This window comes from Schistocerca nitens, chromosome 4 (assembly GCF_023898315.1).
Source record: "Schistocerca nitens isolate TAMUIC-IGC-003100 chromosome 4, iqSchNite1.1, whole genome shotgun sequence".
NCBI lineage: Eukaryota > Metazoa > Arthropoda > Insecta > Orthoptera > Acrididae > Schistocerca > Schistocerca nitens.
The window spans coordinates 262335141-262360943 of NC_064617.1; the positions used below are offsets into that span (position 1 = coordinate 262335141).

General features: G+C 40.2%; 1 protein-coding gene across 1 annotated transcript in view; it reads left to right on the top strand.

The window, feature by feature from the left end:
• LOC126252241 (intermembrane lipid transfer protein VPS13B) overlaps positions 1 to 25803 on the top strand; it is a 199787-nt gene that overhangs the window by 13461 nt on the left and 160523 nt on the right. The window contains exons 2-5 of the mRNA XM_049953114.1: positions 14275 to 14409; positions 17959 to 18136; positions 18254 to 18359; positions 22562 to 22746. Coding sequence (XP_049809071.1) covers positions 14323 to 14409; positions 17959 to 18136; positions 18254 to 18359; positions 22562 to 22746 — 556 coding nt within the window. The 5' untranslated portion in view covers positions 14275 to 14322. The remainder of the gene's footprint in view (positions 1 to 14274; positions 14410 to 17958; positions 18137 to 18253; positions 18360 to 22561; positions 22747 to 25803) is intronic.

The following is a 25803-nucleotide window of genomic DNA, read 5'->3' on the forward strand; positions in this document are numbered from 1 at the left end:
TTTCTTTTCCTATTCCACTCAAAAATGATGCAAGGGAAAAGTGACTTTCTATACACCTCTGTACAATCCCTGATTTATCTTGTCTTTGCAGCCCTTATGCAAAATGCATGTCAGCAGCAGTAGGATCATCCTAAAGTCAGCTGCAAGTACATGTTCTCTAAATTTTCTCAGTTGTGTTTTACAGAAAGAATGTCAGTCTCTCTTCCGGGGATTCTCATTTGAATCCACGGAGCATCTCAGTAACACTCCTGTGTTGACCAAACCTATCAGTAACAAATTGTGCAGCATGCTTCTGAGTTGGTGTTACGCACTGTGCCTCACACAGGATTACTTTGTGCACAATCTGCCATGGCATCAGGCAATTCACAGAAAAGCTCTCATGAAATTAATCAAGGATTTCCAAAATTGCTTTACCACAGAAGACCGTAACACAATTCGTAATTTTAATTATCATAACGATGTGAAAATGACAAATAACAACTTTAGACTCTTGATGGAAGAAAGATCACTGGACTGGATGTGGTACATTTTCCATCTATTTCAAATATGCTAAACAATGTGCCCATTTTCTAACAAAAGGGTATTTTAAGTTATGTAGGGACTTAATAAAATAAGTGACACATGTTGTCCCACGCTAATACCAGTGCTCAACAAGAGTGGCGTGTTATCAGAAGAGAGTACATGTTTCGGTTTTCCTGCTGATACTAGTCTGCTGCGGTATGGATAACAGATGCATCATACGAGGCGTGTTTTTTAAGTAAGTACCGTTTTGAAATTCAAAAAAAGATGTGCTAAGATATCTCAATAATTTTATTTTTACATGAAAGCCAGTACCTTAATCTATGCACTGAGGCCATTACATTCTGATTCTTTTTTGTTTACTTTGTGTACTGAGTGTTTATGATGCCGCCGATAATCGTGAGTCCCGCCGACTGTGAAGTACGGGCTGTTATAAGATTTCTTAGTGCTAAAGACCTAAAAGCAATTGATATTCATCGTGAGAGCTGTGAAGTTTACACAGAAAACATTATGAGTGATGGAATGGTAAGAAAGTGGGTGAGAGCACTTAGAGATGGTCGCACAGATGTGCATGATGAACAAGGGAGTGGGCGTCCTTCAGTCGTTAATGAAAGTTTGGTGCAGGAAGTGGACAATAAGGTGAGAAAAACAGACACTTTACGATTTCCTCCTTGCATGATGACTTTCCTAATGTTTCTCGTAGTGTTTTGTATGGCATTGTGACCGAGCACTTGAATTACCGAAAATTGTGTGCACATTGGGTACCAAAAATGTTGATGAATGGTTTAGACAGTGCATTGACTTTCCTTGAGCAGTACCACAATGACGGTGATGATTTCTTAATCCAAATTGTTACGAGCGATGAAACATGGGTGGCCTACATCACAGCAGAATCAAAGGAACAGTCTTGGAAGTTGAGCAAGTTCATAATTTTGCTGCAAGACAACGCTCATCCGCATGTGGCGAATCAGACCAAAGATCTCATCACATCTTTTCGATGGGAAACTCTAGACCATCCTCCATACAGCCCAAATCTTGCGCCCAGTGGCTACCATCTGTTCCTGCATTTGAAGAAACACCTGGGCTATCAGCTTCTTCAAGACGACGACAAAGTCAAAACAGTGGTGATGCAGTGGTTAACCAGTCAGGCGGCAGACTTCTATGAGGAGGGTATTCAAAAACTGGTACAATGTTATGACAAGTGCCTCAATATTGATGGAAATTATGTAGAAAAGGTACAGGCTTTCATGTAAAAATAAAATTATTGAGATATCTTAGCACGTCTTTTTTTAAAATTTCAAAACGGTACTTACTTAAAAAACATGCCTCGTAGCATGTGTGATATGGTGAGGCAATGGGTAACATACTCCAAAGTTGGAGTACAGGGGCAGTATGATTTTAGTGGCCAAAATATCTAAATTACACACAGATATACTGTGAAATTCTGGAAGTATATGGGTCAGATGCAATGTTGTATCTAGCTGTAGTAAAATGATGCCAACAATTTGACCAAGACCATACAGACATGGGTGATGCTGACTGGGAAGTCAAGATCTTGCACCATATGATTTCTATCTTTTCAGCAAAAGTAGATTAAGGTACAGGCTTTCATGTAAAACTTCGGGGAGGAAAGAGAATATCTAATGATCCAGGAATTCGGACATTCATACAGTGATTCTCAAATGACTCCATAACTGAGGAGTGGATTTCTGAGACCTAACAGACTTGGGTTTTTTTTGTATAAATTGCATTGTACTATCATCTGAGTAAATGTCACATAAAAGAACCAGTTGAGCACAAACAATATCAAAAGTTAATCAGTTTTCCACTACAATCTGAATGATATGTTAATTAAGAGCTGTTGCTGTGATTTTGCATCAAGTGTTATTCACATATAAGCATTGACTAAGTCAATTTGCATGTTCTTGGTGAGAGAAAGCACCTGTTGCATAGCTCAACTGTGCCGATACTGGCCAAACAGTGCTATTTCATTGCTCCGACCGTGTGCTGATTGATACCTCATTCCTGAGTCCTTGAGTGTTCAGCTTCAGCAGTTTCCCTATAAAAGGGATATATTTCAGATGGACAGATAGATAGGCATCTGCATGGTTGGAAAAAATGATGTATTTTCCATGGAGAGTCAGTGATCAATTTTATGATATATTTATTTTTTATGACCCATTCCCCAATGAACCGTGGACCTTGCCGTTGGTGGGGAGGCTTGCGTGCCTCAGCGATACAGATAGCTGTACCGTAGGTGCAACCACAACGGAGGAGTATCTGTTGAGAGGCCTGACAAACGTGTGGTTCCTGAAGAGGGGCAGCAGCCTTTTCAGTAGTTGCAGGGGCAACAGTCTGGATGATTGACTGATCTGGCCTTGTAACACTAACCAAAACGGCCTTACTGTGCTGGTACTGCAAACGGTTGAAAGCAAGGGAAAACTACAGCCGTAATTTTTCCCGAGGGCATGCAGCTTTACTGTATGGTTAATGATGATGGCGTCCTCTTGGGTAAAATATTCCGGAGGTAAAATAGTCCCCCATTTGGATCTCCAGGCGGGGACTACTCGAGAGGACGTCGTTATCAGGAGAAAGAAAACTGGCGTTCTACGGATCGGACCGTGGAAAATTCAGATCCCTTAATCGGGCAGGTAGGATAGAAAATTTAAAAAGGGAAATGGATAGGTTAAAGTTAGATATAGTGGGAATTAGTGAAGTTCGGTGGCAGGAGGAACAAGACTTTTGGTCAGGCGAATACAGGGTTATAAATACAAAGTCAAATAGGGGTAATGCAGGAGTAGGTTTAATAATGAATAAAAAAATAGGAATGCAGGTAAGCTACTGCAAACAGCATAGTGAACGCATTATTGTGGCCAAGATAGACACGAAGCCCATGCCTACTACAATATTACAAGTTTATATGCCAACTAGCTCTGCAGATGACGAAGAAATAGAAGAAATGTATGATGATGAAATAAAAGAAATTATTCAGATAGTGAAGGGAGACAAAAATTTAATAGTCATGGGTGACTGGAATTCAGTAGTAGGAAAAGGGTGAGAAGGAAACATAGTAGGTGAATATGGATTGGGGCTAAGAAATGAAAGAGGAAGCCACCTGGTAGAATTTTGCACAGAGCACAACTTAATCATAGCTAACACTTGGTTCAAGAATCATAAAAGAAGATTGTATTCATGGAAGAAACCTGGAGATACTGACAGATATCAGACAGATTATATAATGGTAAGACAGAGATTTAGGAACCAGGTTTTAAATTGTAAGACATTTCCAGGGGCAGATGTGGACTCTGACCACAATCTATTGATTATGAACTGTAGATTAAAACTGAAGAAACTGCAAAAAGGTGGGAATTTAAGGAATAAACTGACTAAACCAGAGGTTGTACAGAGTTTCAGGGAGAGCGTAAGGGAACAAATGGCAGGAATGGGGGAAAGAAATACAGTAGAAGAAGAATGGGTAGCTTTGAGGGATGAAGTAGTGAAGGCAGCAGAGGATCAAGTAGGTAAAAAGACAAGGGCTAGTAGAAATCCTTGGGTAACAGAAGAAATATTGAATTTAATTGATGAAAGGAGAAAATATAAAAATGCAGTAAATGAAGCAGGCAAAAAGGAATACAAACGTCTCAAAAATGAGATCGACAAGAAGTGCAAAATGGCTAAGCAGGGATGGCTAGAGGATAAATGTAAGGATGTCGAGGCTTATCTCACTAGGTGTAAGATAGATACTGCCTACAGGAAAATTAAAGAGACCTTTGGAGAAAAGAGAACCACTTGTATGAATATTAAGAGCTCAGATGGAAACCCAGTTCTAAGCAAAGAAGGGAAAGCAGAAAGGTGGAGGTAGTATATAGAGGGTCTATACAAGAGTGATGTACTTGAGGACAATATTATGGAAATGGAAGAGGATGTAGATGAAGATGAAATGGGAGATATGATACTGCGTGAAGAGTTTGACAGAGCACTGAAAGACCTGAGTCGAAACAAGACCCCCGGAGTAGACAACATTCCATTATAACTACTGACAGCCTTCGGAGAGCCACTCCTGACAAAACTCTACCATCTGGTGAACAAGATGTATGAGACAGGCGAAATACCCTCAGACTTCAAGAAGAATATAATAATTCCAATCCCAAAGAAAGCAGGTGTTGACAGATGTGAAAATTATCGAACTATCAGTTTAACAAGTCACGGCTGCAAAATACTAACGCGAATTATTTACAGACGAATGGAAAAACTAGTAGAAGCCGACCTAGGGGAAGATCAGTTTGGATTCCGTAGAAATATTGGAACACGTGAGGCAATACTGACCCTACGAGTCCGCAGCTCGTGGTCGTGCGGTAGCATTCTCGCTTCCCGCGCCCGGGTTTCTGGGTTCGATTCCCGGTGGGGTCAGGGATTTTCTCTGCCTCGTGATGATTGGGTGTTGTGTGGTGTCCTTAGGTTAGTTAGGTTTAAGTAGTTCTAAGTTCTAGGGGACTGATGACCATAGATGTTAAGTCCCATAGTTCTCAGAGCCATTTAAATTATTTTTTTGACCCTACGATTTATCTTAGAAGCTAAGGAGAGGCAAACCTATGTTTCTAGCATTTGTAGACTTAGAGAAAGCTTTCGACAATGTTGACTGGAATACTCTCTTTCAAATTCTGAAGGTGGCAGGGGTAAAATATAGGGAGCGAAACGCTATTTACAATTTTTATAGAAACCAAATGGCAGTTATAAGAGTCGAGGGGCATGAAAGGGAAGCAGTTGTTGGGAAGGGAGTGAGACAGGGTCGTAGCCTCTCCCCGATGTTATTCAATCTGTATATTGAGCAAGCAGTGAAGGAAACAAAAGAAAAATTCGGAGTAGGTATTAAAATCCATGGAGAAGAAATAAAAACTTTGAGGTTCGCCGATGACATTGTAATTCTGTCAGAGACAGCAAAGGACTTGGAAGAGCAGTTGAATGGAATGGATAGTGACTTGAAAGGAGGATATAAGATGAACATCAACAAAAGCAAAACGAGGATACTGGAATGTAGTTGAATTAAGTCGGGTGATGCTGAGGGTATTAGATTAGGAAATGAGACACTTAAAGTAGTAAAGGAGTTTTGCTATTTGGGGAGCAAAATAAATGATGATGGTCGAAGTAGAGCGGATATAAAATGTAGACTGGCAATGGCAAGGAAATCATTTCTGAAGAAGAGAAATTTGTTAACATCGAGTATAGATTTAAGTGTCAGGAAGTCGTTTCTGAAAGTATTTGTATGGAGTGTAGCCATCTATGGAAGTGAAACATGGATGATAAATAGTTTGGACAAGAAGAGAATAGAAGCTTTCGAAATGTGGTGCTACAGAAGAATGCTGAAGATTAGATGGGTATATCACATAACTAATGAGGAGGTGTTGAAGAAGATTGGGGAGAAGAGAAGTTTGTGGCACAACTTGACTAGAAGAAGAGATCAGTTGGTAGGACATGTTCTGATGCATCAAGGGATCACAAATTTAGTATCGGAGGGCAGCTTGGAGGGTAAAAATCGTAGAGGGAGGCCAAGAGATGAATACACCAAGCAGATTCAGAAGGATGTAGGTTGCAGTAGGTACTGGGAGATGATGAAGCTTGCACAGGATAGAGTAGCATGGAGAGCTGCATCAAACCAGTCTCAGGACTGAAGACCACAACAACAACAACAACAACAACATGACCCAGCTGTTGGTCATCTTCAGACACTTGCTGCAAATCAGTTCTGTTTCATTTTTTGACAATACTTAAGACCTGCTGTTGCCTTCAGTATTGTTGAAAACACAAGAGAAAGCACTTGCCTTTTGTCTGTAGATGGTGAATGACTGGTTGAAACTTATTATGGCATTGTGAAATGCTCATGTAATTGTGTCATATAAAACCATCTCTAAGTACTGTAGTTTCTCAGTAAAGGCAACTGAGTACTCTACAGCAAAGTTATGCCACAGTGGAACAGCGCATATAATTCCATCAATAGTTGCAAACATTTGTATGGTGGAGGTTGAAGTGCTTATTTGCAACCAAATGCTTGGTCAGTCTCTGTATTGTAAGGATGTGAGCAATATTAACAGTTAAAGAGATTAGGGGGGAAACAGTGGAGAGATTTTCTGAATTCCGTTAATCATTCCATTTCACCTGCTAATGTGTGAGGAAACAGTGTAGGTGATATCAGGGAATGGGAAAGGGAGAATGTCCTTCGCTACTGCTGTCTGAAATAGTGATGTTCTTCAAACCTTGGCAAGAGACCCAGGGCACAATGTTGTGAAATATTTTTACTCTATAATGTCTAACACTACCAAGATCTAACTTTTTGATGCTGCGGGACAGTAACAGACGTGGCTGGTAGGGATGCCAGTCTTTTACTGCAGCCCAAGGGACAGCACTGAGTGAGGTGATGCATTCATTAACACAGTGGATTTGCATCTGGGAGGACAAGAGGTCAAACTCCATCCAGCTATCCAGGTTTAGGTTTTGCACAATTTCCCTAAATCACTCCAGACAAATGCCATGATGGTTCCTTTGAAAATGCCGTAGCTGGTTTCCTTCCCCATTCTTTTATAATCCAAGCTTGTGCTCCATCTCTAATGATGTTGCTGTTGATGGAATGTTAAACAGTAATCTTCATTCCTTCTGAGGGACAGCAGCAGGCCTTTTCTTAATGTCAAGTACAGCGTATTGTGACAGCTAATTCACTAGAGACAAGTTACTTTTGGAGCTTGTAATAAAATTTGAATCTGTGGAACTACCTAGTTCATGGAAACAGCTTATTGCTCCACATAAAACTGGAAGCAATCATACATACCTGAAAAAATACCACAATATTATTGCTCTCACAAGTTCTGGAAAGAAAGGAGGATGATCAAACCACCCCCTTCCCCTCCAGGAGGCTCACTGCTCTTTGACGGGTTTGTGCGTGCCTCACTGTGAGAAAATCCTTTGCAGCATCTTTTCCCTTCCATGCTGCATGGCTGTCCTCTTGCTATTCTTTTTCCCCTCTCTTGGAAAATATGTCTGGGATGTTGTTGGAAATTCTTTCTGTATATTCAGTTGCCGATGTCAGAACAGTCTTTCCACTGTCTTTCATTCTTTCTTTTTTTTCTGTTTTTCATTCCCCTTCTCCTATCTTTCCTCCACTTTTTTCTTCTTCCTGTGCACTCCTGAAGGCCAGCCCATGCGTCTGATGTGTAACAGGTGACTGGGTAACACACAATTCCCAGCCCTGGGTTGACATGTAGTGTTCTCACATATCCCCTGGTGAAGGACAGGTCCAGGGAGGGATGGTTGCCTGAGCTGCTACCTTCTGATTGCCAATTGGTCTCCCTGTCAGGTTTTCAGGTTTGACCTGAGGTGTGAACAATCACCTAAGGCGGGTGTGCCCCCTTCTGAGGAGGCACCCAGTTGGAAGGAGCACACCATTGGAGGTGCTGGTGATAATGGGGGATTTTCTCACAGTGAGCCAATCATCTTTTTCACTGTCAGCATCTGCCAAACATAAATGGAATGAGGCAAAAGTTTCAAAGACCCTCCCAGCTGTACCACAGTCCCTTGTTGTTTCACTTACTGAAGACAGTCAGTCATTCACTACGGTGAATCCATTTATTATTGAGTAAGGTGTTGACGCAATTGCTGGTCCTGTGAATTCCTGCTGCCATTTATGAAATGGCAGTTTTGCTTTTGCAACTACTCCTGATTCTCAAGCACAAAAACTGCTTGCTGCTTTGCTCCTCCGCTGCTATCCTGTTCGTGTTGAGGCCCAGTGAATACTGAATTCTTCCTGTGGTGTTATTTACATTAGGCTGCTCGATGGTCTGACTGAGCCAGAAATCCAGACCAACCTCTTTGATTGGGGTGTCATTGCAGTCCATTGGGTGATGAAAACAGTAGATGCATCCTTAGTTCCCACACACACTTTTTTCCTCACTTTTGGTAGAGTGGTGCTCAGTCCCAGTCCAAGATCAAGGCAGGCTATGAACTTCTCACAGTTCAATCGTACATTCCAGTCCTGATGCGCTGTTACCAGTGTCATCATTTCAACCACACTTGACAGTCCTGTCAACAGCCTGCTAAATGTGTATTCTGTGGTAGGGATGCTCATGATGGTGATTGTCCACCTCCTCCTCACGGCTGTATCAACTGCAATGTTGTGTATCCCACCTCCTCCCGAGATAATGCCACAGCAGGCTGTTCAGATCTGGGTGAAGGAAAAAGTGCCTTATCCAGTCGCTTGCAAGTTGCTGGCTAGTTGGAAGCCTTGCGTTCTACCATCTGGCACCTACATCTGTCTCCACGAAGGACATGGCAATGCAGATGTGTGATCTCAAATTTAGCGCTGCAGTTGTAAAATCTCCCCGTATCATAGTAGCATCCCCATCTCCTCCTCCAGCTGTGCACCAAGCCACCAATCTTCCGCCTCACAGGGCAAAGTCACATGCTACACAACCAGCTGGCTGGAAGGGACAGAAGGAATACTCTTGGGAAGACTTTTTACATCCCTCCAGCCAACAAACATCTCTGCCAACCAGAAAGGCTGCAGGTAATCAAAGGGAAACGGTCTTCTCCTTCGCTGACTCTGAGATCCTCTTCAATGGTGTCACCACGTGATACCATCGCCCGGCCAACCTCTGTGTTGCTGGTGCACACCACCAACCATTTTTCTGCACTGGACTCCACAGATTGACAGAAGGAGAATGCCAATGCCTCTGTTGACCTCATGGAGCAGGATCCTCCAGCCACTGTGCCCTGTAGCAGTGAGTCTTCAAAGGCTAGCACTCGCCAGTCGCCGAGATGACAACCGCAGCCTTCGATTCAACAAAGAATCACAGTGTCCCCTTGTACTCAGCTACCAGGAAACAAAATTGCATCCTCACGACCGCTTTGAGCTTTCGCATTTCTTCCCAGTCCACTTTGACCTTCCCACCAGGATGGCATTCCATCTCATGGGGGAGTCATGCTGCTAATCTGGAATGATGATCATAGCCAACCCATCTCCCTGACTACCCAGCTCCAACTGTTGCAGTCCGCATTTCCCTTCCTCACTTGACCTTTTCCCTTTGTACTGTTTACATCAGTCCCTCATTCGATGTCACCACTTTGCCGGCTTATTGGGCAGCTACCTCACTCCTTTCTGCTGCTTGATGACTTTAAAGTGCACCATCCCCTTTTGGGTTCTCCCAGAACTTGTTCAAGAGGTGCCCTCTTGGCTGACTTTCTCAATCAGTGTAATCTCATCTTCCTTAACACAAGAGCACCCACGTTCCTTTCAGACTCCACGTACACGTATTCCCATTTGGACTTAACCTGCTGCACTGCCCAACTTGCACATTGTCTCGAGTGGTCCGTTCTCTCTGACACATGTTCAAGCAACCATTTCCCATGTGCTATCTGGTTGCTGACTCCTACCCCACCTCTGTGCACTCCCAAATGGCAGCTTACTAGGGTCGACTGGAGGCTTTACCCCCCCCCCCCCCCCAGCGACCTTCGACGAACAACATTTCCCCAGTTGCGATGACCAGGTAGAATATCTTACAAACATTATCCTCACCACTGCAGGACATTCCATTCTTCGCACTTCCTCTTTCCTGCGCCATGTCCCAGTCCCTCGGTGGGCATGCCATGATGCAGTTCGCGCATGGTGATGTGCTCTCCACGTTTTTAACTGTCATCCCATCGTTGCAAACTGTTTTCATTATAAACAATTTTGTTCACAGTATCATCGCATTCTTCAGGATAGCAAAAAAGCTAGCTGGATTTAATGTACTAGTTCTTTTAGCAGTTCCACTCCCTCTTCTATCACGTGGGCCAACCTCCGACGGCTCTCAGGGTCCAAGATCCATTCCCCAGTTTCTGGCCTGACAGTAGCAGAAAATATCATAGTGGACCCTATTGCTATGTCCAACACCTTAGGCTGCCATTTTGTGGAGATTCCGAGCTCCTCCCACCATCACTCTGCCTTCCTCCATTGGGAATGAGTGGAGAAGGCTCGGGCGATATCCTTCTCAGAATAATGAGTGCTACAATGCTGCCTTTACTATTAGGGAGCTAGATCATGCTCTCACTTCATCCTGATCCTCCACCCCTGGGCCAGACGACCTTCACATTCAAATGTTGCAGCACCATTCTCTTACTGGCAAGGGCTTTCTCCTTCATACATACAACCGCATCTGGGTAGAGGGCACGTTTCCCAGACACTGGCGTGAAGCCATTGTCATACCCAAGCTCGGTAAGGCCAAACACCTTCCTTATAGCTACCACCCAATTTCTCTCACCAGCTGTGCTTGCAGGGTGATGGAATGTTTGGTTCATGTCCGATTGGTGTGGTGGCTCGAGTCTAGCAATTTACTAACAACTGCACAGTGTGGATTTCGAGCACGGCGTTCTGCAGTTGACCATCTCCTCAATTTGTCAACCTGTGTCATGAATGGTTTTGTACAGAAATCCCAGACTGTGGCCATGTTTTTTGATTTGGAGGAAGCCTGCGACACCTGCTGGAGGACTGGTGTCCTTCATACTCTCTACTCGTGGGGTTTCACTGGCTGTTTGCCCCATTTCTTTCAGGAATTCTTAAACGACCAAGTTTTCAAGGTTCATGTGAGTTCTGCCTTGCTGGACAACTTTATCCAGAAAAACGGTGTGCCCCAGGGCTCTGTCCTGAGTGTTGTCCTCTTTCCTATCATCATTAACCCTATAATGGCCTGTTTCCTGTCGGGCATCTTTGGCTCCCTTTTTGTTGATGATTGTGCCATGTATTGCAGTTCTCCACGGACTTGTCTCATTGAGGGGCGTCTTCAATGATGTCTCGATCGTGTTTGCAAACAAAACATCAACAATAGCTTTTATTTTCCCCCGTCAGAACCATTTGTATGAATTTTTGGTGGCACAATTGGTTTCTTCCATTTTCATTATATCTTGAGCTTGTTGCTCTTCCATTCATTGAAAATATGAAATTCGTGGGGCTCATACTCGATAGGAAACTTTCCTGGTCCTCCCATCTATCTTATCTGGCAGCCTGCTGTATGCTGGCCTGTCAGTGTCCTACGTGTCCTTAGTGGAGCAGATTGAACCATCCTCTTCCATTTGCACCGGCTCTTGTCCGTTTGAAACTAGACTATAGGTGTTTCATTTATGCATCTACGTGTCTGTTCTCCTTACACTGTCTCAATACTATCCACCATCACGGCATCTGTTTGGCCACTGGCGCCTTTCACACTGGCCCAGTTGAGAGTCTGTATGCTGAAACTGCCGAACTACCGCTGTCCTACCTCTGTGACTTTCTCCTCAGCAGGTATGCATGCTGTTTGCCATGTGTGGCCACCCATTCTATGCCTCCTCCTTTGATGACTCCTTTGATCCCAAGTATGGGGTGTGTCACTCTTCTCTGTTACCTCCTGGAGTTTGCTTTCGGCTCTTTCTCTGGCAGCTTAACTTCATGCTAGCTGCCACTTTCCTGATGGATGTGAAGTGTTCACCAACTTAGCTTTGTGCTGCGGTCCGTGTTCACTTTGACCTTAATTTACTTCCTAAAGACACTACTCCGGCCTTGTTCTACCACCATCAGTTTGACGACCTTTGCACAGAACTTTGCGATAGTACCTTTGTGTACAGTGATGGCTCATGGACTGACCGTGTGTTGGGAGTGCCTTCATTATTGGCACTGACGATTTTCAGTATTGGCTTCCGGAGCACTGCTCAGTATTTACAGCAGAGCTCATCGCCCTGTATCAGGTCACGCTGAACATCTGGCGACACAGGCTTTTCAATTGCGTCATCTGCTCCGACTCTCTCAGTGCCCTTCAAAGCCTCTGTGTGCTGTACACTGTCCATCGCTTACTGCAATGGTCCAGGAAAGCTTTCACTTACTCACTCTTGATGGAGCCACGATGATGTTTATGTGGGTTTCCGGGCATATCGGTCTGACAGAAAATGTGGCCGCTGGTGCTGCTGCCAAGGCTGCAGTCCTCGCACCTCAGGTTGCAAGTTCTTACATTCCCTATGATGATCTCTGCATTGATTTCTATCAGCAGTTGGTTTCACTTTAGCATTACCACTGGTTCTCCCTTCATGAGAACAAGCTCCAGATTCTTAAGCCTCCCAGCGGCTTGGACAATCTCCTCTCAGCCCTCTCGCTGTGAGAAGGTCATTTTAGCTAGACTGCGTATCAGGCACTGTCTTTCCATCCATTGCCATTTGTTAAGTGATGATCCCCCACCAATTTGTGGTCATTGCCCTCAACCTTTGACGGTCCGCCATTTCCTGTTTGAATGCCCCTTTTTTAACCGCTTTCATTCTTATTTGTGTTTGTCATCTGAGTTATTCGCTGTTTTAGTGAACGATGCCCAGGCTGTCGACCGTGTTTTACTTTTTATCCATCGTAGCAATATGGTGAAGGACATTTAATCTTTAGTTCAGGACCTCTGGGTCTGTGTGGCGTATTTTGTAGACCTTTCTGCATGTCCCTGTTTTTAACTATCTTCTCTTCCGTCAATTGGCATTAATGTGTAGTCATTTTTAACTCCTCTCTTTGTCTTCTTGTTCTACAGTTCTGACATGAGCATGTATGACCCTAGTTGTTTTTGCGCCCTAAACCAAAACCAAAAACCTCCACTTCACCTGGATTCTGGAATCCTTTCGGTTGCTTTCCACTGTGTTGGTTTGCAAGACACCTACAACAACCAAGCTATGCGAATGTGATCATAAAAGTGCCATTCCAGCTTAAATAACATCTGATAGCAGTACATTTTAGACTTGGGAAGGTTGCATAGTACTCCATGGATATATATTGTGCACAAATCCATGAAGGGGGCATTTCAGGATGGCCATCCATTCTGCTGTTTTTCTTCTTGGCAGAGTACTTTAGTGGTTCAGAATGCATTATTAAAATTGTGTTACATGGGTTAGTAAAGTATCATTTTTTTGCAGTTGCCTTTAAAATACAGTGTCTACAGTAAGGATACATTTCAAATTCTGCTTATTTGTTGACAGCAGTTCTATGTTCTATTCAACCTTCTGCCTTAGCACACGTATGCACAGGATAGTCAGCAGGCTGGAGAAATGTGGCAAATCATTTTGTCTTGACTATGATCATTCACATATTTTTACCTTACACTGAACTACGTGCTGACTAAGTTAATTGACTGACGTTTTGGAGAAGTGAAAGTCAAATCCCTATCTGAACAACTAGACTTGCACCATCCATGCTTTCCCTAACCCACGTAAGATTAATGCTGGAGTGGTTTCTTTCAAATGGTCATGATTGATTTTCTGCTCCAACTTTGTCCAATCTAAACTTGTACTATGTATCCCATGACTTCTTGAGGGGAGATATCTTTGAAATGTCATAAGTTGCCATATGACACAATACTTATTCGATGACTATTTCATTCTGACTATCGTGTGATCAACATTTACCAGTACCTTGCAAAGTGTATACTTTGATGTCCCAAACTTGAGCTGAAATTTTTCCCAGGCATACAGTATGTTTAGCCATAAGATTAGTAATTATATAATACATAGTTAACGAATTCCAAATGTAAATACATTGTTGGCCCATTTACTCTAGTCCTACAAGCCTCTCCTTTTAAACCTTTTCTTCTTCTTTTTTGTAGTGAACTATTTGAATAAATAGATGTACATCAGTTTAAATTTTTCACCAGTATGACAGTGTTTCTGTAGAAATTTTTGAATTTCAGTAATCTGTTTTTGCATTGCAGTAAGTGTAGTAATGATGTATTCTTTCTCCAGGTCATTGCTGTCTGAAGATACTATGTTCTGTGATAACAGAAGTCCGCTATGTTCAAACTGGAATCATACATCACACCTATATTACTTAGTTATGTGGATAAATACATAAAAAATTTCAGACATGAAGATTCACAGGTAAACATTGTAAAATAAGTGTTTGTAATATGTTTATTGATTATTTTGCTTCCATTGAAATTGGGAATGTCTGATTGAGGAAAGAACTTGTACTTGCTGGTATACCTGCAGAGTTCAATGAATTACATCAGCCTTATGAAAATACTGAACCTTTCAGTATTGGGCATCAACTGTGATCCACAACAACATCAAAATGGTGGATGTAAGCAGTTTGTGTAAATATGACTTGACATTTATGAAAAACATGCACACAAATACTACATAACAGCAGGTGTATCTGGTATGTAATTAATGAATCATCTGCAGGAAACTGGGAGCTCTGACCAGGCACAAAATGGAAAACCCATAAACAAAGAAATTAATTAAATTATCTTTCTTAAAAAATCTGTAAATTCTAATCTAAAGTTAGTATCATTATTTTCAATTAAAATGTACAGCTAAATTAATCTGCATGGTTCTAACCAACCATATTATAGCATTTATGCCAAAACTATACAGAAAACCAGTTTTGATATAAAGCTGGTATTGTTATACTCAAGTAACCTGTGCAGCCAAATTGAACTTAACGATGCCCAACAACCACCTAATAGCAACTGTCACAAAAAAAAAAAGAGAGTCTATTTTGATGTGAAGTCGGTAGTTATATCTTCACGACAAAGTTAACTCCGTGATTATCATGAAACGGATACGGGTCAGCAGTTCACAAACTTTAACTAACCAGCAAATGGAGAGCTACATTCCCTATCAATAACTTCATTTCACCAATGTAACTTAACTGAATTACCTGATACCAACCAAAATATAGCACATTCCTCAAGAGTTCTTAAAACTGAGTAAAAACGTACGTAACTTTCAGGAAACACTTAAAAGATAAAAGATAAACACTTTCACAAAATAACTACAGAAAATAAAACGCCATTGTATCTGCAAAACAGATAACTCAAAAAATAAATGTAACAAAATGACATGTTCGGTGATCCTAGTCCCATGAAAACAGAACTGCTAAAGAAAAATTTAAAAACAGCTAACATAATAGTGTCACAGATGATAAGCATTTATTTTTCAAACCAAGTGCCTCTATGATTAGACCTCCTAACACTGTCTTCTCAGCACTGCTACGTAAATCCATCCCTAGTATAGAAAAAAAAGCTTTAACCATTTTCATCACTTTCCCATATTTGTGGCATTTTGTACAGTTAGTGAACACTCCGTACTTTTAAAGTAAAATTGTGGTAGATGTCATATTGCACATCTTTTCATAACTGTCAAACCAATCTCAAATAAACACCCGAGAAAGATGATGACGATGACAAGATCTAGATTAAAAATAGTAACATACTAAACAACTAATTTTCAAATACATTCACTTACATGACATCACATGCTCACAAAAAAATTATCTCATGAATCACATTCAGTTGGCCTGATGTAGTAATATGCAAGTGTTTTTATTATTATTATTATTATTATTATTATTATTCTGAGCTGCATCTGAAAAGTTCAGTGAATGGCCTGTATGTCAACAAGCACTCCCTGTTGTCCAGATGACCGAAGTGGAGCAGTGGTGTATGCTGCAACCAAGTCACTGTGAGAACTTGTCTTGTTGTAAAATGAAGCACTAAATGGAACAATACATTAACATGAAATTTTGATTCAAATTAAGTAAAATGAAAATGGAGACACAAGGAGTACAGTGTTGAAGCAGTGAGTAAAATGTGTGTGTTTGAGTGTTTTAAATGCTGTAGAGACAGAAAGGAAGGTGTCAAGTATGAGCCGCATTTGGGTCGACCATCAATAAGCACAGTCACAGATGACATCCAACAAGACAGTGTAAGTACTGCTGTTCATGAACTTTTAAAAACGTGGAAGCTGTATGCCCCGTTTGTACCAAACACACTAACAAATTAGCAGAAGCAAACTCTGATGGAAAGTGTGGAGATTTCTTTGACATATCTGACTGGAATCCACAATTTTTGGAAACCATCATCATAGGAGATGAGTGAGACCTGGTGCTGCCATACAATCTGGAGACCAAGTGACCATCAGTGGCATGGTGTTCATCATCTTCCCCACCTCCCAAAATAGCCAGCTGATAAAAATAAAGATTAAGATGATATTGATTGTCTTTTTCAATAGGAAGGGCTTGATACATCATTCATTTCTACCCAAGGGCGAAACTGTCAATATGGAAGTTTTGAAATGGCTACTGCAACACTTCTGGGAGGGGGGAGGGGGTTGGTAAGAACTGTAACTGAGTGGATGGTGGAATTTCCTTCATGACAATGATCATTTGCACACTGCAATCCATGTGCTCAACTTTCTTGCTTATTCTCCAGATTTGCCACTGGCAGATTTCTTTATGTATCTCCACCTTAAATTAACCCTGCAAGCCTTATACTTCACACACATTGGGGACATCAGACAACACGTGGCCACCGTGCTTTGATAACTGATTCTTAATCGACATGTAGTGCTTGTTAGGGAAGTCTGGAATGCTGGAGAAGGGTTATGAGATTGTTTGCATAGTAATTGCAGGTATGTGAACATACAGGGTATCACAAACATTATACAGATGGTAGATGATCAGAAATTGAATAGTTTGAGATAAGGGACATTGCGTGTCAGGCATGTGTCTGTAAACTGTTTAGATTTCTTAACAATCAGTTGCTTGCCATATCGGTGTTGCGGTTCTACCGTAATAAATACACAGAGGTGGAGTTTGCCACTGTGTATAGTGCATGACCAGTCGTTGAGACTGGTGCAGCTGAATGTAGTGTTCATAAAATTGAGTGACTGTGCAGAAAGAAGTTTCACTGCAGTTTCTCACTGGGAATATAAGTTGTTGCAATCAAATCAGAGAGTTTGCCAAGAGTCTCAAGAAAGAATTTTTTGTACTGTAGAATTTAAGCAGATTACATTTGATTGTGTGGAGGAGAAATCATCCATAAGATCACATCAACTTAACTATGAAATACTCTTTGGAGGAATACAATGTGGAGAGTACTGATGAAGTAGCATGTACCCTCCAATCATAAACAACATGAGCAAGCTATGGAACCATATGATTTTAATCACAGAGTTGAATTCTGTCTGTGGAGTTTCCAATGGAGTACCACAGAGCTGAATTACCTACGTTTTGTAATCTTTGTGACCTTCAATTGTTACTGTAAGGTTCAAGTTGTTTGTGTCAATAAAATGCTAAAGATTCATTCCTAGCCATTAATTCATTATCACAGAGTTCTGTGTTTAGAATCATGTCCTGGTCATATGATTGTGACCTTAAAGTTCTTGTACACTGTATAAATATCTTTATGTGATTATGTTTGGTAAAGGTAAATGACATTTTTAAAGATTTTGTATGAATACAATATGAACTTGTGAGCCTGTTCATTATTTATATATGACAAGTACTGCCACACTTGGTGCCTGAAGATTACGGTTTCTATAAAATTCAGTAGCTGAACTTGATGTAGAATTGGACTATCATACTGGATTTTGTCTTAGTTGAGTCTGTCATTAAAATGTATACCAATAGTTATTCTGTTGTAGGTTTCTTTATGGGGAGGAGATGCTTCCTTTCACAATCTGGAGCTTCGACTTGAAGTCTTGGAGCAAGAACTGCAGCTGCCATTCAGCTTTGCAAGTGGCCACATACATGAACTCCTGATTCACGTACCTTGGACGAAGTTGAATTCTGAGCCTATAAGCATCACAATAAACACTATTGGTTGGTTTCTCCAAAAATGCTTAATGAATTTTATTTTGGGTGTAATTCAAGTTTCACGTAGATTGTAACAGGATTAAAATTTTCCACTAGTTTGGATCTGTGTGCTCTTTTTTTCAGAATGCATTTTGAACTTAAAAAATGAAGATACTGTGTGTCCAGAAGCAGTCGGTCATTCAGGAACTACCGGTGTTGCCGCAAAGGAATCACGTAGGAAACCAAGGAAGTATGTTTTGTCATTTTATTGCAATTTGGTATGCCGAAACTAAGCTGTTGTTTTAGTGTCTGAAATGCACCTTGCTAATTTTAATCTTAATTGTTTGTTCAAATAAATGAGTGAGAGAGAAAACTCAGAAAATAAAGATTATTTTTGGGACAGCTTTCTCATCATATTTGCAGATTATCTAAACGCATCTAGTGCATCATGGTTTTTATTTGGTAGACACAAACACACCTGAAATAACATACTAAACATAAAAAATTAAAGCAGTTTAATATGATTGAATTATTGAGTGAAAAGAGAAGGGTTTGTGATTAGTTTGATGATGACTGACTCCACAAAATGGTCTCTTTATCTTGTAATCCTGACCCTTCACAAGATCGTGCATCAGTTTCACCAGTGTTTTTTCAGCCAAAGTTGCTTCCACTTAACATTCTGCATTGTTTTGCGCAACTGCCTACTTACATGGTCCAGTCACAATAATGTGACCACCACCTATGTTTAGTGTCAGCATGGGATAACCACTCACAGACAGTAGGTGGCAATACTAGCAGTAGAGGGCGTATATAGCATGTTGGGGGATGCAGAAAATAGCACAGTCATTGTTGTAATATGGAAACAGAGTGATTTATCTGATATACAAAAGGACATGATCATTGGCTTCTGACCCAAGGGTGGTGGAAGCATTTCTGAAATGACTAAGTTTGTAAACTTTTTGTATGCTACCGTGATTAAAGTATATCGCGCATGGCCAAATGGTACTAGCCAAATCTAGTGCCAAGACTATAGATAATGGGTGAGTGGTGGCTGTGTACAGGCTAATATGTGAGCAACTGTTGAGTAAATGACTACCCCAGAGAACCAAAGGTTTCTCCTCAATGACTGTTCACTGAACATTGCTGTGTATGGGCCTCCACAGCAGGTGCCTGGTTCATGAACCCATCCTGACTGCTGTTTACTAGTGATGAAGGCCAGAACCTATCATTACCAAAACTGGATATCCGCTGAGTGGCGACAGGTGACCTTTTCAGATTAATCACATTTTATGCTCCAATGAACAGATGGTCGCTGACATGTAGAGTGAAAAAGCCTGAAAACAAATAAGGAGGAAACGTTATGGTGTGTGCAATGTTCCTTGGCATTCCTGGGGTGATATTTTCATTCTGGAAGGCACAGTAGATCACACATATATGCATCTGCCTTGGAGACCGTGTCCGTCCCTACATGCTGTTTGTATTTCCTCGGCACGATGACCTCTACCAACAGGACAACACAATATGTCACACAGCTCACAGTGTACTTGTGTGATTCAAAGAGCACCAGTATGAGTTTAGCATATTCCACATTCCAGCAAACTCCTCAGATTTAAACTCAGTCGAGAATCTGTGGGACTATCTCAGTTGGGCTTTTTGCACCATGGATTCTCAACTGAGAAACCTAGCACAGCTGGCTACTGCACTGGAGTCATCATGGCTCCACATTCGTGTTGGTACCTTGCTGGACTTATCACGGTGGTCTGTGCTGCAGAAAGTAATTATTTAGTTCTTTGACAGGTGGTCACGTTGATGTGGCTGGACAGTATATGTGGCATAATAATGTTTTCAGATTGATCAGCAGCTTTGTCAGCTAATTTAACATCACTATCATTGTTTTCTGCAGATGAACAAATAGCAGTAATTCCATCATCAGAAATCATTGTCATTTTGCTACCAGTCATTTACATCATTAACACCTGTGTCTAACCATCCTGGCATCATGGAATGTTTGCAGATGCATCATTGAACTCTGGTGGCTTCTTGCAGGAATATATGCAAATGAATCACCGAACTCTGATGGGTCAACATTTACATCATATCTCTTATTCAATGTACTAACTGCTCCATTGGACTCACCAATTGCCTACCCTAATTTTTCCGGGCCTCGGTTATTGTTGACTCGGCAGATTGTCCTTTTTAATCAGTTTGAAACAAAAGTCTTCAATTTCTTTTCAGCTATTCATCGAATATGACACTGTTGAAATTCCATCATCAAATTCAGCAGCAGTGTTGAACAACTCCCATTATCCACTATATGTAGTGCATACAAATTTTTCTCTCTTGTCATGGTCTACCACTGCCTTTCTCTTCTGTGTCAGTTCACAGCCAACAGGAGAAATATGGAACTGTACAATTCTATATTAACAATGAATGGATACCATTTAGTTCCATTATGATGGATGTAGAGAAATTTTGGGCAACGTTTAAATTGATTGTAAATTGTGCTACAGAATGGTATGTACCAAGGAAGTATATTAAGGATGCAAAAGACCCACTGTGGTGTAGTAATAAAATTCTGAAAATGCTGAGGAAATGGAGATAGTTGCATTCTCAGAAATGTTGACAGCCAGAAGTTATTATAAATTCACACATGTATAAAAAGACTGATTTGTGAAACATACAACTTACACTGTCATACATTAGTGAAAGATCTTGCTGAGAACCCAAGAAAATTCTGGTCCTACATCAAACTGCTAAGAAGGTGAAAGGCTTCTATCCAGCCATTCATTGATCAGTTTAGTGTAGCAATAGAAAACAACAAACAGAAAGCTGAAATTTTAAATTGTGCAATTAAAACATCATTCACACAGAATGATCATATGGACACCATCATTTGGCCATCACACAGACTTCTCTGTGGATGACACAGAAATAGGTATCCCTGGCATTGAGAAGCAACTGAATCAGTTGAAAACAAATAAGTCATTTTTATAGAGAGTACTCTTCAGCATAGATGCCATACTTACCTCACATTTATCATGAATCTCTCACCCAGTGTGAAGTCCTAAATGACTAGAAAAAACACTAGTGGATCCCATATATACAAAGAGTAAAAGAACAGACCTGTAAAATTACAGACGAATATCGCTAATGCTAGTGTGCTGCAGAATTCTTGAGCATATTCTAATTTTGAATATAGTAAATTTCCTTGAGACAGAAAAGCTCCTGTCCCCAGATCAGCACAGATGTAGAAAGCATCACTTGGGCAAAATTTGGCTTGTCCTCTGCTCACACAATAGCTTGTGAACCATGAGCAACAGGCAGATCCATACTCCTAGATTTCCGGAAAGTGTTTGACAAAGTGGCATACTGCAAACAGTTGCTAAAGATCTTAGCATATGGAATAGGTTCACAGATTTTGAGTGGCTTGAAGACTTTTTGGGTAATAGAACCCAATATGTTGTCTTAGTGAGTATTCATCAGAGACAGGTATCCTCAGGAGTGCCCTTGGGAAATGTGATAGGACTGCTCTTGTTCTCTACATGTAAACTATCTGATAGATTGGGTGAGCAACAATCTGTAGCGCGCAGGGAAGTGTCGTCGTTGAGTGACTTTAGGAGTATACCAGATGACTTAAGAGAATTTCTGTATGGTGTGATGAATGGCAGCTGCTCTATATGCAGAAAAATGTAAGTTAATGCAGATGAGTAGGAAAAACACTCCTGTAATGTTCGAATACAGTATTAGTGGTATTCTGCATGACACCATCACAACAATGAAATATCTAGACATAATGTTGTAAAATGATATGAAATAGGAATGAGCACACGAGGTCAGTTGTAGGGAAGACACGGTAATTTTGGTTCATTGGGAGAGGTCTGGTAAAGTATAGCTTGTCTATAAGGGAGATCAAGTGTAGAACACTTGAGTGACCCATTCATGAGTACTTCTCAAGTGTCTGGGATCCCCACCAGGTCAGATGAAAGGAAGACATTGAAGCATTTCAGAGATGTGCTGGTAGGTTCATTATCGGTGGGTGTGACTATACTTCTGGAGTATGAAATACTGTAATGTACAGTTACAATACTATTAAAAAAGAAAGAAAATCTAGGTGAACCAGAGATCTGACTAATAGAACCAAATAAACAAGGCTCCACTGAATACGCATACAATGCAGCAAATCTTTTGTTTCTTAAGATCTGCAATCCGTGAACTGTCTATGTACTGATTTGTTCTGCAACCAACTAAAATACCTCTGAATCAGATAGTTTCGCAAAACCTCATAAAATAAATAAATGTAAAATATTTAAATTTTTGCATTTTTCTCAGTCGTTTGTCATTTAAGTTTCAGCATTTGATTAGTATATGGTTTTCTTCTATTTCATTGTAAGTGTTTGTATTGGGCTTGTATATTTAAGATTCATACTTCTTATAGTTTGTGTTCTGTTACAGCCAAGAGAACATTTCTGCACCTCCAGGATATGTTCAGAGTATGGTCAACAGGATAGTCAGTAACATTAATGTCCAATGTAACAATTTGATTTTGAAATATGTGGAAGAAGACATTGTTTTATCAGTAAATGTGAAAACTGTGACTCTTCAGTCTGCGAACAACGAATGGAAGCCATCATTCGCAGGTCAGATATAATGTTAAGTATTTTGTTTCGCCATTAATACTCTGTAAAACTTACAGTTGTTAGTGTTTTTTGAAAATTAAGAAGTATTTTGCACTACATACAAAAACCGAACGTTAATTTTACCATAGTACTGTGACTATTAAACAAAAGGAAATATTTCCTTGTTAGTGTTGAATATAGATATGGGATTTGAATATGAAATTACCATGATTAAGACAAAAGGTCAGGCTATGCTATCAATTAGAGGGTGCTCAGTAGCATATGTTTTGTGAGAAACTGAAGTTTGCATGTGTATCTATGATCACAGTTGTAGTAGTGTGACAAGAAGTGACCTATGTTTTGCTATGTATTCTGTATTGTTGCTGTCTATTACAATGCTTTTGTATCAAACACAGTAGGTGGCAATGTGAATTCCAACAAAAAGTAATACAGTAATAAGCCTTCAGAAAAAGATTTTAACATTAAAATACTTCTGCATGGTTGTGGTGGTGGTGGTGGTGGTGGTGGTGGTAGTAGTAGTAGTAGTAGTAGTAGTAGTAGTAGTAGTAGTAATAGTAGTATTTTCTATCTTTATATATTTGTTTAATGGTAGAGTATTTGTCATATTGATACAGTGAAAATAAATAGCTCCAAAGATATATACAGACAGAGTATATGTGCCTTTATGAGGATAGGACAGCTGGTCCACCATGGTTTTGATGAAGGAATCAGCCCAGCATTTGCCTGAAATTATTTAGGAAAACCATAGAAAACCTAAATCAGGATAGAGCTGCATCATTCGGTTTGCTCTTATTGTACTACCATGTTCTTTGACCTACACACCATTTGCACCACATAACTTATTATATAAAACATAGTTAGCACTTAAAATGGCTGCACATATTAAGGACACCTGCTGTTGACTCTTGGACCATGAACATACTGATGTGCCTCTTGTACTAACTGTAGGACAGTAAACATGCAACTACGCTCCATGCACGTTTTCATGCTCTCCCCTCATTCCAACTGAAAAACTGAGTCAACATCCCACCCTGATGAGTGAGATGTTTAGCTCAGGAGAATGCTATGTGCTATGTATTTTGGCACATGAGTTTCTTGTAAGAGTATTATTTTTATCGTGTTTTGTAATATGACAGGTTGTTGTGGTTATCCCCTTTCATTATTAACTGCTACTGTGAGTCCTCTGAGTAATCTTTAATTGTCCATTATTTATGCAGAATGGTTTAGCTGCCTGTTTAAATAGATTTTCTTCTCCACAGACAATGTATAGTGCAATTCTAATCTCTGATATAAAATGTTGTTTTGATTCCCCCCCCCACCCCCTCCCCCCCATACGTCTCCAGTAAATGTAAATCCAAACTGGCTCCCGTTTCAAGATTTTGCATAGAACTCTTTGTGAAATAGTAATGTTAGTTTACTCATTTGGTGTAGTAAGAATACCCAAGTTTTCAAATAGCTCTTTACATTGATCCTGACTACTACTTGTAGTTGTTATTCTGATAGCCCTTTTCTGCAATTTAAATTAATTGTGTCCATGTTTTGTGCATTTGACCCCCAGAATAGCAGCCCATAGGAAGAACTGAGTCACCACAAGAAACTGACTGTTACAAACTGATGATAGAAGTGTAAGAGCATAACATACTGATGACATTCCTTTTGCCAGGATGGATGTCTTGCTTTATTAGTTCATTGGCTGCCAGTTCAGAATGTCTACACTAATTGTGATCAGTTTTCCCTCACTTTAAAATGTGTGCCACCTCTAGTATAAATACATGATCCCCAACCCTTTAAGATGGTGGTGGTGGTAGGAGGAGGAGAAGCAGGATGTGCCGCCTGTTTTACCTGACAATGAGAGAAATTTGGTACAAATTTCAAGATTCTGTAAAATATCTGATTTGCTCTCTAAATTGTTAGGAAGGAATTTTTTCAGGTTCATTGTTTCATCAGTGTTTTTTGTTATAAGTGATCAGCCAGCCACACGTCTCTGTGCCATCAAGCTAACGAATTACAATAATTTTGTCCAGTTGCAATAACTCTGAGAGTTGTAAGGTGAAATTGTTTGTTAGTAAAGTGAAGAATAAATTCTTTTATGTTAGAAATGAAGTGCAAGATTCATCATTTTTATTAGAAAGTTCAGTACTTATTGAAAAAATGTTTTTACTAGCTGTACACCTGCACCCCCCACCCTCCCTCAAATCAGCCCCCTTCTCCCATGCAGTCACAGCACTAAATTACATGTGGCGCTGAAGAGGAATGTTTCTGTACCAGTTGTTGAAAGTAACATATCTGGAGTAGGTGTAACTAAGACATATTGCTGAAAACTGCTCATGATGTTTTTCCCTCTAATAAATTTGTCGAGTTTCTTGTTATTGGGTTTTCGTAATATTTGTAACTTTAATGACTGGGAATTCATGAAGCATCAGTTTAAAATCCACAGAGCAGTCATAGTGTTTTACCATTATTCCAATGCTCTGATGCTCTCTCTCTCTCTCTCTCTCTCTCTCTCTCTCTCTCTCTCTCTCTCTCTCTCTAAGTGAGTCACCAAGTTAACAAAAAAATCAAATTAAATGAAAGCTTGGGAGATTTCTCATTTTTCAATTAAGTGGTAACTTTTTACTGGCATTAGTAAATTATTCATTGCTTTATTTCAATTAACATTAACATATTCATAGATTTACAGATTCATTACGAGTCAACTAAAATCATATCTGCAATAAGTCGTATTATAATATCAATTTAGAACAACTCCTTTTTCTGTATTTTTATAATACCAAGATTGTTCTCTTGGTGGAAGCTTGATCTTTTGCACATTCATGTCTTCCATGGTGGATAGTCTTTGACTGCCTTTAGCTGTACTCTTCTCCAAATGATGACATCCCCCTGTCTCATTAATGCATGGAAGTTCAATTAAATGACACATATAAAAAAATCTTTAGTGAATATTTTGCAGTGTTATATTTATTGATTTTATCTATTTGTTTTAAAACTTATTTTTACACTTTCTGTTCATTTTTTCTTACCTAATATTTTGAGTTTAAATGCAAAAATTCTGTGTAC